Raw genomic sequence first — 16,380 nt, 5'->3', positions numbered from 1 at the left:
GCTGCTATCAAAATTGACCCTAATCTCTGTGTGTGTCTGTGTGTAGGTTAGTGTTAGAGAAGTTACACTGTAAGCCCCAATGGGGCAGGGACTTATGTGAATGAGTTCTCTGTACAGCGCTGCGGAATCAGTGGCGCTATATAAATAAATGGTGATGATGATGATAAGCTCCATAAAGTCTCACATAGTAGAGCAGTGTGATTTTGGTAGGAGGTTATGACCCTGAAACATTTCCTTTTTTTTTTTTCTCTCTACTTTAATATACTTTTATTTTACACACTGAAATTAGGGGTTGCTAAGCTGGTGATTAAGACTAGTGTTAGCCAGAGCTCAAAACACCTGTGATTAAAAAAATAAACCACACATACACCAAACTCGGGCAGTCACAGCAGATTTATTACTTGTTTTGTTCAACAGCGTTATGCAAAAGGAGGTCAGGCAAACGAACAGTGTAGTGTACACACACAGCAAGCTGTTACTAAGAATAATACTGATGTGTGACCATTCAATACCTGCAGATCCAATCTATATTGTAACATGATTAGTGGTAGTTTGTTAAAAAATAAAATGTTCTCAACCCATTTTGCACTGAAAGTAACCACTGTGCATTATACTGTATAATGTTATGGTCCACTTGTCCTGCAAAACATTTCATTCTGTGAAGTTACAGGATGGAGCCTTGTGATCTAGGCAGGTAACGTACTCTCGTCTGCAAGAACCAATTGCAGAAATAGTTCTGAGTTGCAGAAATGGGCAAGGTGTGACTCTTGTGGCAGGGCAGGCATGGTCTTGTAGATCCAAAACAGCTAATGAGCCACGGGTTGCCCAAGTCTAATCTATTGTGCGCTTAAGATGGCAAGTCGGACGTCTCTCCTTCAGCTGGAAGAATAAGCTAATGTGCCATTCTGGCTGTGGGGCTAAGGAAACATTCTCCATTGAAAGGCACAATTGTTGTGTGCGCTTGATTGCAAACACCAACCATAATGGCCTGAAGATGCAACAACCCCACAGCTGTAAAAATGCCCAATCGTACTTATGTAGCAAGCATACGAGACCGTGATCAGTGCTTTCACTGCCCCTAGTGGTGATTTAAATGGCCGTCCCAGGGATGCTACCAGCGGAGATGCACTACGGTTATCAGCTTTTTTCTGTATCAATGCATCGTGTGCTAATTAACTGGTAGTGAACGGATAGAACATATTGCTCACTGAGTCTTACAGGGAAAATGGATTGAGTTTCCTCATCAAAAACTATAAAATCAAAATGCAATAACTTACACAGTTAAATTAACTAATAAACTTAATTGTTAATATCATCAATTAAAATTCCAAATAATTAAAACTTAAGAGTACTCAACATATATACACTTTCAACAATTCTCTTTTTTTTTCTCTACAATTTTACAACAGGCTAGTTTATATGTATTTCTGCACACTTGTTAATTAGAAACTGACTGGACAACCATTTGTATAACCTAATGCAATACGGAAGAGCGTTTGACATGCTTTGCGGATTAGGTACTACAAAAATAAGAAAAAAAAAAATAAGCTACACCCAAGTTTCTGGCTAGGAGTAACAAAAACAAAACCATGTTTGAAGGACATGTGATCCGTCACCAATTAAAAATATTATAGTCACTTGTTATTTCCATTGTGTTGGCCAGCTCTGGTCACACGGGCATGCAATATCCTGCATATTCTCCTTGATTAATGCTTTACACTCTGCTGGCAAGGTGCCTCTAATGTCTTAGGTATAGGTATTACATATAAAGGACCCATTCAATAAAAAAAAATAATTATTATTATGCCCCATGATTGTATAAGTGACAGTGGGAACATTTTATAGTGCATTTGTCAACTACACACAATGGAGTCAGCCATTGTAGCTGGGGTTTTGTCAGGCGAAGGCAGACTGACCGTTCACTAGGAACTAGTCACTGCATACTGAATATTCATTCTTCCCAAACAATCACGGTCTCACTGTGTGTAGAGGACAAGTGTGCTTTAAAGAGATCAGAGGCAGCTGTATCAGTGATTGGACAAAACGATGAAACAATGCTTGGAGGAGTGTTGTGGCCAGAAAAGAGAACACAACACCTTCACTACAAGACATTGGTTCAGAATCCCATGCTCCCATGTGACTAGGGGATGCACAATATATATTGACAGAGCTGAAAGTTGTGGTTGTAGCCATATCATGAAACATGTATATTTTATATTCCAGTAAACTTGCTCCGAGGACAAGTCCGGCTGTATTTGAAATAAAAATGCAAGTTGAACATAAAGTCATCATTTGTTTTTTTTTATCACTCACATGCAGTCATCTCATGACATGAGCGATAGGAGCTTGGGTGAGCGGTAACACTGAATTCTTCTTTAAATATAAAAGTCTATATTACCCAATGTAAAGACAACCTCTTATTGTCCCCCCCACCCCCTCCCACAGTGCACAAAGCTTCAATCCACAAATGGCACTAGGCGAATGTGACTAGACTTATTTGGTGGACAGCGGTCTTGGAGAGAGAGTAGTGCCGTGCCGTGTAAGGTGCCTGTCCAGATTGTCCAGGATGGCGATGGTCATGCGCAGCACGTCTGGGTTGGCACTTGGATGGTCTCTAATGCGGTGAAGCTTCACCAAGCCTCCCTCGTCGATCAACATGCTGCAGTACCGAACGGCTGGAAACAGGGATGTGATAACATTAACTAAACAAGAGGCCACGGGTTCTTCTACACTCACTTATAAACCAATTAAAGCAAAATTAAAAGCCTTTTTAAAGTACGTACGGTTTTTGCTGCACACATGTTGCATGGCCCAAACTGCCCACAGCTGCACACCGGGTGTTGGGAAACACGCCAGAAGTGGAAAGAAAGGGTTAAAAGACCTGTAAAGAGAGAGCAAGTATAGCGAGACGTACAAGATAAGATTACTGACATAAACCAGCCTCCTAGAAAGACAGAAATATGCAAAATGAACAGGTAATTAGGATAGAACTTCTATTGGGGGGACAGCTTTAAAAACTAGTGCACAATGAAACTGCTGTTGCCCATAGCAACCAGATTGTAGCCATCATTTTTTGTAGAGCAGTTTTCATAAATGTCACCCAATGTGTTTTACAGCTGTATAGTGTCTACTAAATTCTCCCTTGTTTACATGTCTAGATGAGTACTAATGTCTTTGGCATTTGTATCAAAACTGCATTACGGATGAAAGAACATTCTCTTATGCGAGTTCTCTGTACAGCGCTACAGAATTAGTGGTGCTATATAAATAGCGGATGATGATTCTCCACTACACCCAGAACAATAGTCATACAGACTGTTTATGAAGACAACACCACCTCTAATCCTTCTTCCGTTAAATCTACAGTATATCATTTAGCTAATGAAAGTACAGACTCCCTCTCAGTTTTTTCCTAAACTTTACCTAAATTATTGAATCTATTGAAAACATTTTCAGCTCAGATAGGTTTAGACATCTATAAAAAACAGGTTCTATTGCCAAAATGATAATGTAAACTATACTTTGCATAAGGAGTTTTCTTTTTTTTGCTGATTGATACCATTCCATGCAATATACCTGCTATATAACATGGTAAATTGTAGCATTAATCTGTACTTTCTCCAAATGAGACCTAGGATTTCAAATATGCACCTGGACAAACTACATTGGGTGCAAATGAAATTCCTGTTTCTGTATGCCTCCTTTTGTATCCCAACACACAAATACCAGGCAACTTTATTTTTACACTGCAATTCAGGGCTGAGTTAGAATGTACCCCTAGCTGAACTCTAAATCTGTCTGTACAGTTTAAGCCCCCCCCCCCCTCGTACTCCAAAATTGCAGATTCAAGCTGCATTTACTCAACGCTAAATTAGACCCTCTACTTTGCTCAACACAAATTTAACATGACAAACAACCAATGTGAAACACAGGATACCATTGTGTAGCTAAGCAATGTCTGTATGGAAGCACTTAAGGCATGAAATGCTCTCACCTGTAGGCCACCATCTCACACTCCGGTGTCGGCCAACCGAGTATGGCAGAATGCTGCAAAACACACAGAAAGCAATATAAAGAGAAAATTTAGCCAATAGAAAAAGTATATCTGTAAAGGCCCCTAAGCCGGGCGGTTCCTTTACATTCCTCATCATTCACTCTGAGCAGCTGGATCAACAGAGCTGACAACATCGCAGGGCAGCAATTCAATGTACCCTCACTGTAGGTGTGTATAGTATGTGGTACCCGATTGGCCATGACTCATGGCCAATCAACCAATCAGGTGCTGCATGGTTCATGCACTCCTGCCCAAGCTGTTTAAATAACTAGAACATCTTTAGTAAGCCAGCGATGACAGCTCCTCTTATCCGAGAGGTATTCTGCTATGAAAGACAGTACAGATCCCACTATAAAATATTTGTTCGGGATTAGTTCTACTTGAATATGTCTGCATACGGCCCACAAGCTATGGCCTATCTACTAAGGGACGTCTGACTGGCTTCTATTCTGAATTAACCTTACAACAGAGGTAACAGAAAACCTGAGTATCCCGCTACAACACAGGCTATAAATATACGGATCTTTGGTTCCACACAAATTTGAGGTATACACTTTGCCAGCTCCAAGTTGCAAATAAGTTCCAACCATAAAGTGAACTTGAACATACGGAACGAGATCGGACAGTTGAAATGGATTAAGTTGTACTTGGATAATATGGAGATTAGTGTAACAAGAGGCAGTGCTGTGCTGTACCTACCAATTGCTCTAGCAGTGTGTCTCTCGAGACAGAGGTTAAAGTCCAGGTCTCCTCTCCCCGGGATACTAGGTGTGCGATAATCCCAGCAGCGAAGTAGCTGACCTCCACTTCCACGCTGTGCAGGAGTTTACTGATCTGATCAATGAAATCCTTCCACATGAGCTCCGAGTGCAGCTCCTTCACCTCCGCAATATTGTTCTACAGGGAGCACAGTAGAAAGTAACAGTTCATTCCTAAAGGTCAAAAATTAGGACAGCAAAATTATAATGTAAAGGACGTCATCACACAGGACCATGTATTTCAAGACTACTCAACCTCTTGGTTCATCCCAAGCACCCCGTTTTTGACTTTTAATGATCAACAAGAACCAACTTTTTGTGTGTAAAGGTTTAAAGCCCCTTGTCTGCACATATTCTGTTATCTTATTTACGCTGCAAGAGACACTTTGACAAGGGCAAGAATTAGCGGGGAGAGTGGACAGCCTTGATGGATACCGATGGTTATCTCAGCGGGAATAAGGAGCATTGACCAAGGCCAAGGGCAGTTATTTGCCGATAGCTGCCCCCTACGATCACAAACATCCCTGTATCTGGGACAGTTTTAGCTAGAGTACAGATTATGTTATTTTGGATGAGGATGACAACCCCCCCATGGCTTTCTGTCCAGGGTGAAAAAAGACTATATAACTTTTAACACTCAGTGATGGGTGTAGGTCCCAAAACAATGGGTCTCTAAAAATAATAATAAAAAAAATTGATCTAAATTTTTTTATTTAAAATTACAATTCTCTTCTTAGCGCATGCAGACTGTTAACATTTAGTGAAAATATGTAATATGTTAGCGCTATATAAAAGGTTACTAAATAAAGTAAACAAAAGTTTCTTACCAACAGCCCCAGAACCTTCTGCTGAATGGAGGACTCTGATGGAAAAGTCTTTGGAAAAAAAGATAAAATAAATAAAAATTGTTCTACAGGTCTGAGATTCCTACATTATTCGGCAGATTCACAGGTTTTTTTTTGGCGTTCCATTAAGATAAGGGTCAAAAAAAAAATAAAAAATACAGTTACAAATTGTGCTACTGTCATCTATAAGGAATGAGCTAAGCAATTTGTCAAAAATCGAGATTTTCAGAATCTCGGTTCTTAGCTGGTGAATCACTTAAAGTGATCAAAAAAAAAAATATGATGCAAGTCATAATAAAAACTTTTCAAATTAAGTTTACTGAACATAAGAAATTATATAATTCACATAACTTTTTTGTATGATTTTAAAGCCTTTTTGTATTATTAGTATAACATTTGAATTGTATTTTGCCAATGACGATACCATACACACAACAGTGAACACATAGTTTTTCAATGTTGAATTCCAACTTCCTCTTGATCGATATAAAACATTTTCCAAAACTAGAACTCCTGGCCCAATATCACAAATAGTTGTTCTTTGCCGGAACTGTGGGAGATTGATTGATCTCTACTTATAAAAGGTCAATAAGAGGTTATGTGTTACATACTGCGCGTCGCACCCATCAGATCCAATATGGTCCGCACCTAGTCAATTTGGCTCACTAGAATTTGGCATGTGTGGTAGAAGGTAATCATCCTTTACCTCAAGGACCTTCATGAAGAGTTCCAGGCCTTGGTTCTCTATAAAGTGCCGACACGTGGTCGGTGATTCATCGGTCAAGTTCCACAAGGCACTGAGCGTAAACTTCAAGGTCGTGTCCACCAGACTCTGGCTGGTCTTTTGTCGCACTATTTGCAGAAGTTGCTTTAAAAAGAAGAAAATAAAAGAAACATTTATGTGGATCTTCCCTTGATGAACGTATTAATTTTAGTAATAATTCTGATAGTTGATGTACTTATATAATTACTATATTTGAGGTAGGGAGACATCAAATATGACCAATCGGGTTTTATGGTCACAGCACCATTATCGCTTACATCCAGCTGCTACATAACAATGCGCCTTTCAGTTTAAACACGTCAGTGGCTGCGCGACAGCTAGTAACATATTTAGAAGATAAGACCAACTTTCTTTTTTTTTTTTTTGAAGGGGAGGGCAAAGGGGATTGTAAATAAGTTGGTGGGCAAGGTCTGCCTCATACTGCAAAGAACAGAACTGCTTGCAATATAAAGGACATTATTCTCTGAATTGTGCAGACTACTTGAGGAATAGAAGGGAGACTGTTGGACATAGAAGAATGGGACATAAAAATTGATTGGAGAGGTCAGAGAGGGGATCGCCAAGAGCTCAATCTCCACACAAATCAAGGAAACGGCCTATAAAGAAATGTTTCCCATATCCACTCCGAGCTGCTCGTGGAACTCTGGCCAGAGAGGCACGTTGCTCCATATTTGGTGGACTCATCAGCACATAGCTCCCTTTTGGAACATGGTCTTCTCGGTCATTAACACCAACTCTGACCAACAGGTGTCTAAAGACCCCTGGACATTCCTTCTCTCTCGCCTCCTGCCTGATGAGAGCGCTCCCTCTAACAAGCTAATATCCCACATCTTGTCACCTGCTAAGTCCCTGATAGCTAACTATTGGAAGAACCCCAACGACCCCCCCCCCCCACCCCGTTATGGGCCCCATGGTATCTCCACCCCTGCTCCTCCCCCCGCCCTGGGCGCAGCAGACCAACGGGCGACTTAGACCTTGAGCCACCTCTGGATCCTCCAGGCTGGGTGTTACACACCCTGGGTAAGCATCATGTTCCTGTTGGTGTCTGTCTCCAATAGCTAACGAAGGCCCCCCTTCACTACATAGGTTCTTTGCTTGACCCCCATTGAAGCCTATACCTGTGTCCTCAGTGTCTGTCCTACCCCCCCCCCCTCCCCGCTTTTAACCCACCTCTTAGAAATAACGAAATTTACGAGGAGACACCTTGCGCACTTATATTTCAATGTTTATTGTGTTTGAATATCTAGAGAAGAGACATCATGGAAACAAAAAAAAGTAAAAAAAACATAAACAAAACTATTTTCAAAGTTGGCCACACCAGTTAAAAATCATATTTTTAGTGACAATAGATTTAATATATTCAACTACAAATATCTGTAAGTGACCAAATTGATTCGATAGGTGGAAAAGTTTCATATAAAAATATTAGTTAAAAATTGTAGCATGCGCGTGAGGCAAATCACCTGTTTTTGTGTTTTTTGGTTTTACGATCAGATTTAAGATGATCAGGTTGTACCATGTGTGCCTCAATTGTGTATTAATGCAGTTGTACATAAAACTAAATATACATTGATGAGACTGGCCAGATTATGTAGAAATGTTCCGCTAATCCCACATACCCTGTGGAGCTCAGATTATACAGAAGGGAGATACGTACCCTGACAATGAAGAGTTCGGCCCCCAGCTGCGCCGTCTGTTCAGTTGAAAGCTGACAAATAATTAGAATATATTACAAATACATTCGCAGACATGAGATAAAACTGTAACCAAACCACACCAGGGGGTAAATGTATCAAGCCGAGAGTTTCCGGCAGTTTTGAAAAGTAGAGATGTTGCCTATAGCAACCAATCAGATTCTAGTTCTCATTTATTTAGTATATTCTACAAAATGATAGTTCGAATCTGATTGGTTGCTATAGGCAACATCTCCTCTATTCAAACCCGCCAGAAACGCTCAGCTTGATACATTTAACCTCTGACGTTTTGACCAAAGAATGCACTGACTGAATGGCTTAACTTATTTTTTTCTCCACGTGCCAGAGTGAAATGCAATTAGTAACACTAAAGACAAAACACACAGAGCCAACAAAGGTTTATAAATACTGGGGGGAAAAAAATATATAAAATAAAATATATGAAAAGCATAACTGCCTACTGGACAAAGAAAGCAATACAAACCTTTGCTGCGAGAATAGAGATTATGGCAACTGCCATCCTCTGCATGTTCTGGTCTTCATGATTACACAACCATTGCATTACAAGTTTTGCTGCATCAAACCTGGGAAGAGAGTTTACAATTGTCACTTTTCACTATAGCTGTTCACAATGTCATTCCAATCATGACCAAAAATGTATCCATATTGTCCTTTCAAACTGCACTGCCCCCTAGAGGTTAAAATGGGTATCTACCCAGACACTGCATTTGATATGTGCTAGATTGAATAATATAACAAGATTACTGCAATCTCACCTAATATATGTGCCCTTTACCATGACAAACACTGTATCTTAACAGCAAATTCATTTTAAACATATACCTGTTGAACGGGACGTCCTGTAAGATTCTATCACTGCAGAGGGATAGGAGACAGTTTTTCTGCAACTAAAAATATAACAAAAAGTAAAAGGTTACGTAGAATTGACAACATCTCAAAACAATCATCCACAATAATATTAGAGCCTGATAACAGTTATCTAATCTACAATAACATTCACTATAACACGTTTGAAAAAGTCACACAGTTTTATAGTCTTATACATCAATGAAATAATTCTATCAACAGGCACTGTTATCACATTATTGATGGTATGAAGAAAGCCATTGTTTATGCTTTGCAGTCTGCAGTGAATCAATGAATGAAATCAAACAATAGACATTTCAGGCCAGTGTGGTCTAATGATCTGATCTAATGATCTGATCAAGACATAAGATTGATACATTATGTTTGGTCTTTAACCAACAGGAAACCTGGTAATTCACCAAATCCAACGGGTTTGGTTTCATGTACAAATCAAACATTTATATAGGGACAGGTAAAAGAATACCAGTCCTCACCTTGATTCATAAAGTATACATGTAGAAGTTACAGAAATATTTCAGACAACAAGTAACAAGGTCGCACGCCTGAAATCATGCCAGTTTCACTTTGACAGTTTCGTGGTTTCAATAACTGTAATTCTAGAGAAATCCTGAGTTGCAACTCTGGTGAAAGTACAAAGGGGCAGGGACTATATATTCTACATTTTAATGCAACAGGTAGTTCTGCAGATCGTTACAGTGTTACTTAGAAAAGTGTGGAGTTTGTCTGTCTGCACAAAATAGATGCTAAAGTCATGTGTGCCCTGGATACATAAATTAGGAGTAAAAGGTGTGTTATTAGAATGTATATAGATGGCACGCTGGCAGTGCCCACCTGGTTCTCATTGCCCTATGCTGTATTATTAGAGATTTGTCATACCTGCTGGTGATTGGGGAAATGTTTCATGGCTTCCAGCAGCAAGTGAGTCACATCAGCCAAGAGCTTCACAGGCATGCCAGCCGCTAGATCCTGCTTGGTCAGGTTAAACACACAGGCGCTGGCAGCGAGCTGTACAGGTAGGTTGGTAGGATGGTTCTTCATACCTATCACCACTAACTGTAAAGTAAACACAAAGACCAACAGCACAGATAAATACACTTCTCCTAATGTTTTCTGTGTTTTCATGTGGTTTAAAGGACGTATTACCTTCAGCATCTCTGGGTTGGCTTTTTCCATGACATGCGTTAGACTGAAAAGGTGGAAGAGGGCCTCACGGACAAAGAAGGAGCGTTCACTATATCGGCGCAGGGCTTCCGCAATCTGTGTCTGATTGGCTTCTCCGGACACCTTCATACACACACAGGGAAATTAATGTGAGCAAGAACATCACAGTACTTACAATATAAACCGTACGTGTCAATTACTAGCAGAAATCTAAATTCCAACACTGCACTGCTACTTATGATTGCACCTGATGTTATAAGGTTAAACTTTTAGACCTAAATTGTAATTTTTATATTATAGAGGTTGGTGTAATCAAAAGAGAGCAAATAAAAAAAAATAAAAAAAAATAAAGATAATAATGATAATAAAAAAAAACAAAAAACAACCACACAGTATTTTTAAGAACAGTAATAGAGAATAGTGAATGAATAGCGCAGCACTTGATGTACAGTGTAGGGTGTCATATCCTATACCATCTGTCTTGTATTGTGCTATACAGTATGACTAACTTATGTTTCACAGTATGTTATGTTTCAGCTACGCTGCAGTGCACTTGAATGTAATGTCTTATGTCTGTTGTATCTTTAATCAAAATAAAGTATTCATTTTTCAATAAAATATTCGAGACAAACAAGAAAGAAAAAAAACAAAAACACTTGGATAAAGTGATGTTGTTCAGTGTTCAAAAGTCAAACTGCAAATATAAATTTACCCAATAAGTATCTTTCATCATTCACAATTATATATGTAAAATATGTCACCATTTGTCCACTTTCTATGTGGTTACCGTTCTTTGTGGTCATCAGCAATGTTAGACTTCAAACTTTATGTCCAGAAAGGTGATAAAAACTTGTGCATATTTTATACCTTTAAAGGTTACTGACAAACTCCTGTCAACTGCAATCCCCCTCCCCACAACTGGTAAAGTCGCAAGAGTGTCTTCAGTAGGAGCCAAATGGTTTTAGGGTTACTCACCCGCCGTACCCATTCTTCAGGTCAATGCATCTTTTGAAAGTGAAAATCGGCTTGTGCAGGTTGTGAAGACAGTGGTAATTGGACAAGCATCCAGCAGTTCATCCAATCAGCAGCGTCTTAACGACCTGTACAACCCCTCTTCTTTTCAAATTTCTCCAGATGCAGAACAGATCGATTGGGACGGCACTAAAATCTTGTAAGGAGATTTGAGTACTTCTCACTGGTTCTTTTATATAAATCAACCTGTATTCAAACTTGTGGGTCTTTTAAATTTTAATGTCTCTTCCCAACCCACAGAATGAGATTAAACAGGGAAAATAATGACAGACAAACTGTAGCTCTTTAACTGTTGAAAAATAACATGCATAATAGTGGAAGGCTAAGACCTCTGGGGATAAACATTTTAATTAACAGAACAAATACTGGGTCACTTAAGAAAACTCGCACAAGAAAAACAAAACTTCTGTTATCCGTGGCAACCAATCAGATCATTTGTTTTCACTTTATAATCTGTACTACAAAAATGACAGAAACAGATTGATTTCCATAGGTTTCTGCACCCTTTTGCCATCTACTTTTACATAAAGTGCCCTATAGGATTAAAATTCATTATTAGAAAAAATAAAACTAGTATAGTTCATTTTACTGTAGTAATGCAGTAGTAGGGTTATTGAAATTATAGATCACTAAATGCTGGAGTGTCAATCGTTAAAATAATTGGATTACTCCGGCTATAGGCAACACTAGATCAAGTGATTAACAAGATTACTTTTTAACGCATAGTAGATTCTAGTACTAAAGCTGGGTACACATTACAGAATTTTCCTCCAACTTTTTATGCCGATCGATTTTACATGCGACCGATGGTCCGATCGCTCGGTCCATGGACTGCATACACACTAGCCTTGTTTAGGACGATAAAGGGAAGAGCGGATGTCCCTTTAGCGACTTTTTACAGCCATGTTGTCGTGAGCAATGACTGCAATTCCGTACACATCGGTCGGAAGTTTATACACACTACACAACGGAAACGAGATTGGAACGGAAATATTTAACGATACGACCAACCAAATAAGGCGATAATCGTCCATTTGGGCAGACTTTCGACCATCGTGTCACTATACACACTGACCCGACTTTTGAACGAGCGGTCATATGTCGGCTGGTTAAGCCGATTATTGGATGAAAACCCTGTAGTGTGGGCCTAGCTTGAGAGATGATGCACTCAAAGCATTGCAGTAGTATAAGAAAACACTTTACCACTATTACTATCATAAGACACTAATAAAAGAGCTCAATGCATGAAGGTCACACCTTAACATTCTCCTCTCCAGAAAGGAGCTCAGAGTACCCAGCCTCGGTGGCCAGAAGTCCAACAAACTGGATCTGAGGGCGCTGCATGATGAAGGCCTCGACCGCTTTATCCGTAACATGCTTCCTCCCAGAGATGTCTAACGAAACCAAACTGCGCAAGATATCCTTCTGCTCTAGCAACCGGCAGGCTATGTCCGATGTGAACTGCTTGTCATCAGATATATCCAAATGACTAAGGTGCTTCAGTTCTTTGATCACTTCCAAGATTTGTGTAGTTGTCATTTTTAAACATTTCAGATGGTGCATCGTGAGGGATTTCAGTCTATCTTTGCACCCCAGGAGGGCAGTAATGTCGGTTACCGAGGTGTTGGAGATATCCAGGCTTTCCAATCTGGGGAGAGAAGCAACATCAGCGAGATCTTCATTATAAAACAAGACATTGGTGATGCTCAGAGCCCGAAGTCCGGACAAACAGCTAAAGCATCGTTCATACGGGTCCTCCAGCGATAGAGTCAGAGAGTTGAGGATCAAGCACTGGAGGTTCTCCCTGATCCATTTACTACTGCTGAGCCCGCTTACGATGTCAGTAATGGTGATGTCAGCATTGACCCCAGTGGCATCCAATTCTACCAATTTGTGGTGGCAAAAAGCTCTAAGAAAGGCTACCGCAGAGATCTTTGCCTTGCGGATACAAGCGTGCTTCAGTCGCAACTGGTTTCCACGGAAAATTCCTACAGTTACCTCGTTTAGCTGTCCTAAAGATGGCAATAATGTATAGAAAAGAAAAAAAAGATTAGGACAGTTTATTGAAAATAGAATGTCAAGTACAAAAACTAAAAGCATTGTATAAAATACTAAAAAGCAAGTGATGCTCTCCAAATCTGTCAAAATAACTCTGATACCCTCCGGTTATTACACTGTGTATTAATTCATAGATCATTTGTTTACATGACGAGGGCTGTAGATATGCTATAACAATGTCAAAGTAGATGGAATACTAGTTAAAAATAGATATCATAAGAAACAAAACAAATTAGACAGTGAATACTACATAGGTTTATGAAGCAAAAATAATTTTGCATATTAACAAAACATTATGTACATGTCAAATATTACAAAAACAGTTGCAGCCCTAGTACTCAAACTATAACTGGAAAGAAGTATAAAAGGAAAGAGTTAAGAATGTCTGCTGTACTGTACTGATAGAAATCTGGATTACTTTGAATAGCCATGGTCCGCAGCAGTCGGTCTGCAACCTCCTGGGGAAACACTGCTGCATCTTGCAAACAAAAAGTTCCATCAGGTCTCTCCCAGCAAAACTTTTCGAGATGAGAGCTTAAGTAATGCAGGGCTATATCAATCAACGACTTTGGAGAGGCTTCCTCCTAAGGGAAAGATACAGAGAGAGAAATATTAATTTCCCACATTACACATTCTATAGTTTACTTCTAATGAATGAATATTGGAAGATCTCAGTTTGCCTTTCAGTTGCCAAATAAAAGTGATGCCTTTTTCTTGTGCCAACATCCAAAGCATCCACTATGATAAAAATTAAGTGTTTTCATGCTCTGATCCCCTCAGTAAGAAGAATACAGTATTATACCCTATGTTCCATATTTTGTTTTATATATTTGGGTTATTACTGCTGTCTGGTCTGTTTTGCGATTTACTTTGCAAAAACTTAAGACAACATACACCAGCGGTTCCCAAAGTGTGCGCCGCGGCTCCCAGGGGTGCCGCGGGCAAGCCAGAAAAAAAAACGGGAGAGAGAAGATTGCTCGGTCCCAGGTGCTGCGCGTATTGGTAAGTTATTATTTTTTTTCCCTTTGGCTGGCCGCGGCTTGAGAAGGGGCAGAGAGGGCAGCGTGTGTGGAGATGAAGTAGGGGCACAGTGTGAGTTAGCTGTCAATTACTCTTTGACAGAAATAGAATTGAAAAAAAAAATATATAAAAAATATTCTTTTCCCTCGGATTTATGTGTATTATTTTTTGCATACAGCTAAATAAGTATTTCTGTCCTGACCTAAATACTTATTATGGTTTTTTTTGACCCAACTACTTATAAAACGGGACTGCTCGGTAATTATTTTGTAGGTGCCTTGAAAAAATTATGGAGACTCTAAGGGTGCAGCGAACTGCAAAAGTTTGGGAACCACTGACATACACGATTTCTATGTGAATCCTTAAACAGCACTGAAAGTCACTATGAAGTGTGGCCATTACTATATCTGTAGATCTATTGGACAACAGAACCACAGGTGTATTACTGAGGATCTGGGTCTGACCATGAAGTGATCACCTCTCTATAGGACTCCACAAGTGGTGCTGACATATTACACCCATAAAGTACATTATGTCCATAGGCCCCTCTGCCTGCTCTGCAGCTGGCAGCTCACACAGCTACAGGCTGGAGGCCAGGACAGTCAGCAGACATCACCTAGACCCGTATGAGGGACAGGTCACGGGGTACAGTGGTCGGGGGTTTGGGGGTGAGGCACGTACCATGATTACCGGCAGATGAGGTGCCTGGCTTGTGGCTCTTCCGGTGTATCCGGCTGGTGGGGGGAGGGGAGGGCCCCACACCTCGGGCACAGGGGGTGTCTGGGTCGGTCCGGGCCCGGGGTGCTGTATTCGGCCCTCGGGGAAGGTGCAGCCTCCAGCCCGGAGTGGGAGGCCCGGGGACGGCAGGCTGGGAAATGAACGCGTTGCTAGGCAACCTTCCTTAAAGGGGCCGAGCACTGAGGAGCTGTGGGGTCAGCCAGGATTGTCATAGACCTGCTGCCTATTTACTACTATAGTATAATCATAGATCACTGTATTACCTATTTACTAATATAATAATAATAATCATAGATCACTGTATTACCTATTTACTAATATAATAATAATAATAGATCACTGTATTACCTATTTACTAATATAATAATAATAGATCACTGTATTACCTTTTTACTAATATAATAATAATAGATCACTGTATTACTTAATTACTACTATAATCATAGATCACTGTATTACCTATTTACTAATATAATAATAATAGATCACTGTATTACCTATTTACTACTATAATAATAAATCACTGCATAACTTGTTTACTACTATAATAATAGATCACTGTATTACCTATTTACTACTATAATAATAGATCACTGTATTACCTATTTACTACTATAATAATAATAATAATAGATCACTGTATTACCTATTTACTAATATAATAATAATAGATCACTGTATTACCTATTTACTACTATAATAATAGATCACTGCATAACTTGTTTACTACTATAATAATAGATCACTGCATAACTTGTTTACTACTATAATAATAGATCACTGCATGACCTGTTTCCACATATAATAATAATAATAATCATAGATCACTGCATTACCTATTTACTGCTATAATAATAATAGATCACTGTATAACCGGCTGTTTCCACATATATTACATACTTGCCAACTCTCCCGGAATGTCCGGGAGACTCCCGCATTTTGCAAGAGTCTCACGGACTCCCGGGAGAGTGTGGCAATCTCCCGGATCTGCCCACTTCACTAGGAAGTGCCCACTTGCTAGTGAAGTGGGCAGAATTAGATCCCAAACGCCGCGATTCCCGGTGAATCGTGGTGTTTGGCCCCGCCCCCCACTGTCAAATGACACATTTTCATCATTACGTCGTGGGCGGGTTCAAAATGAAGCGCATTTTGGAACCCCTGCCCCCGTCATGCCCACCGCCCCCGCAGGCTCCCGGAATCAAAGAATATAAAGTTGGTAAGTATGACATATAATAATAATCATAGATCACTGCATTACCTATTTACTGCTATAATAATAATAATAACAACAGATTACTGCATGATCCAGAGCCGTAACTTAGAATTCTAGTGCCTGGGGCGAGAGAGA

At 39.8% G+C, this 16,380-nt stretch overlaps 1 protein-coding gene across 1 annotated transcript; it reads right to left on the bottom strand.

Moving 5' to 3' along the window:
• Window positions 1–375: 375 nt before the first annotated feature.
• On the bottom strand, window positions 376–15,184 carry LOC142099033 (protein zyg-11 homolog). Its single transcript, XM_075182103.1, has 14 exons — window positions 14,976–15,184; window positions 13,693–13,858; window positions 12,474–13,228; window positions 10,167–10,307; window positions 9,900–10,076; window positions 8,979–9,043; window positions 8,620–8,719; window positions 8,099–8,149; window positions 6,364–6,525; window positions 5,640–5,687; window positions 4,754–4,951; window positions 3,995–4,047; window positions 2,784–2,881; window positions 376–2,675 (listed from the first exon to the last, which is right to left on the bottom strand). The coding sequence occupies exons 1-14, from the start codon at window positions 14,976–14,978 to the stop codon at window positions 2,494–2,496; spliced, it is 2,199 nt and encodes a 732-aa protein (XP_075038204.1). The 5' UTR covers window positions 14,979–15,184; the 3' UTR covers window positions 376–2,493.
• Window positions 15,185–16,380: the final 1,196 nt, after the last annotated feature.

The sequence above is a fragment of the Mixophyes fleayi genome, chromosome 8, assembly GCF_038048845.1.
Source record: "Mixophyes fleayi isolate aMixFle1 chromosome 8, aMixFle1.hap1, whole genome shotgun sequence".
NCBI lineage: Eukaryota > Metazoa > Chordata > Amphibia > Anura > Limnodynastidae > Mixophyes > Mixophyes fleayi.
Note: the sequence above shows the minus strand (reverse complement) of the source record. Positions and strands in the feature narration are given on the sequence as shown.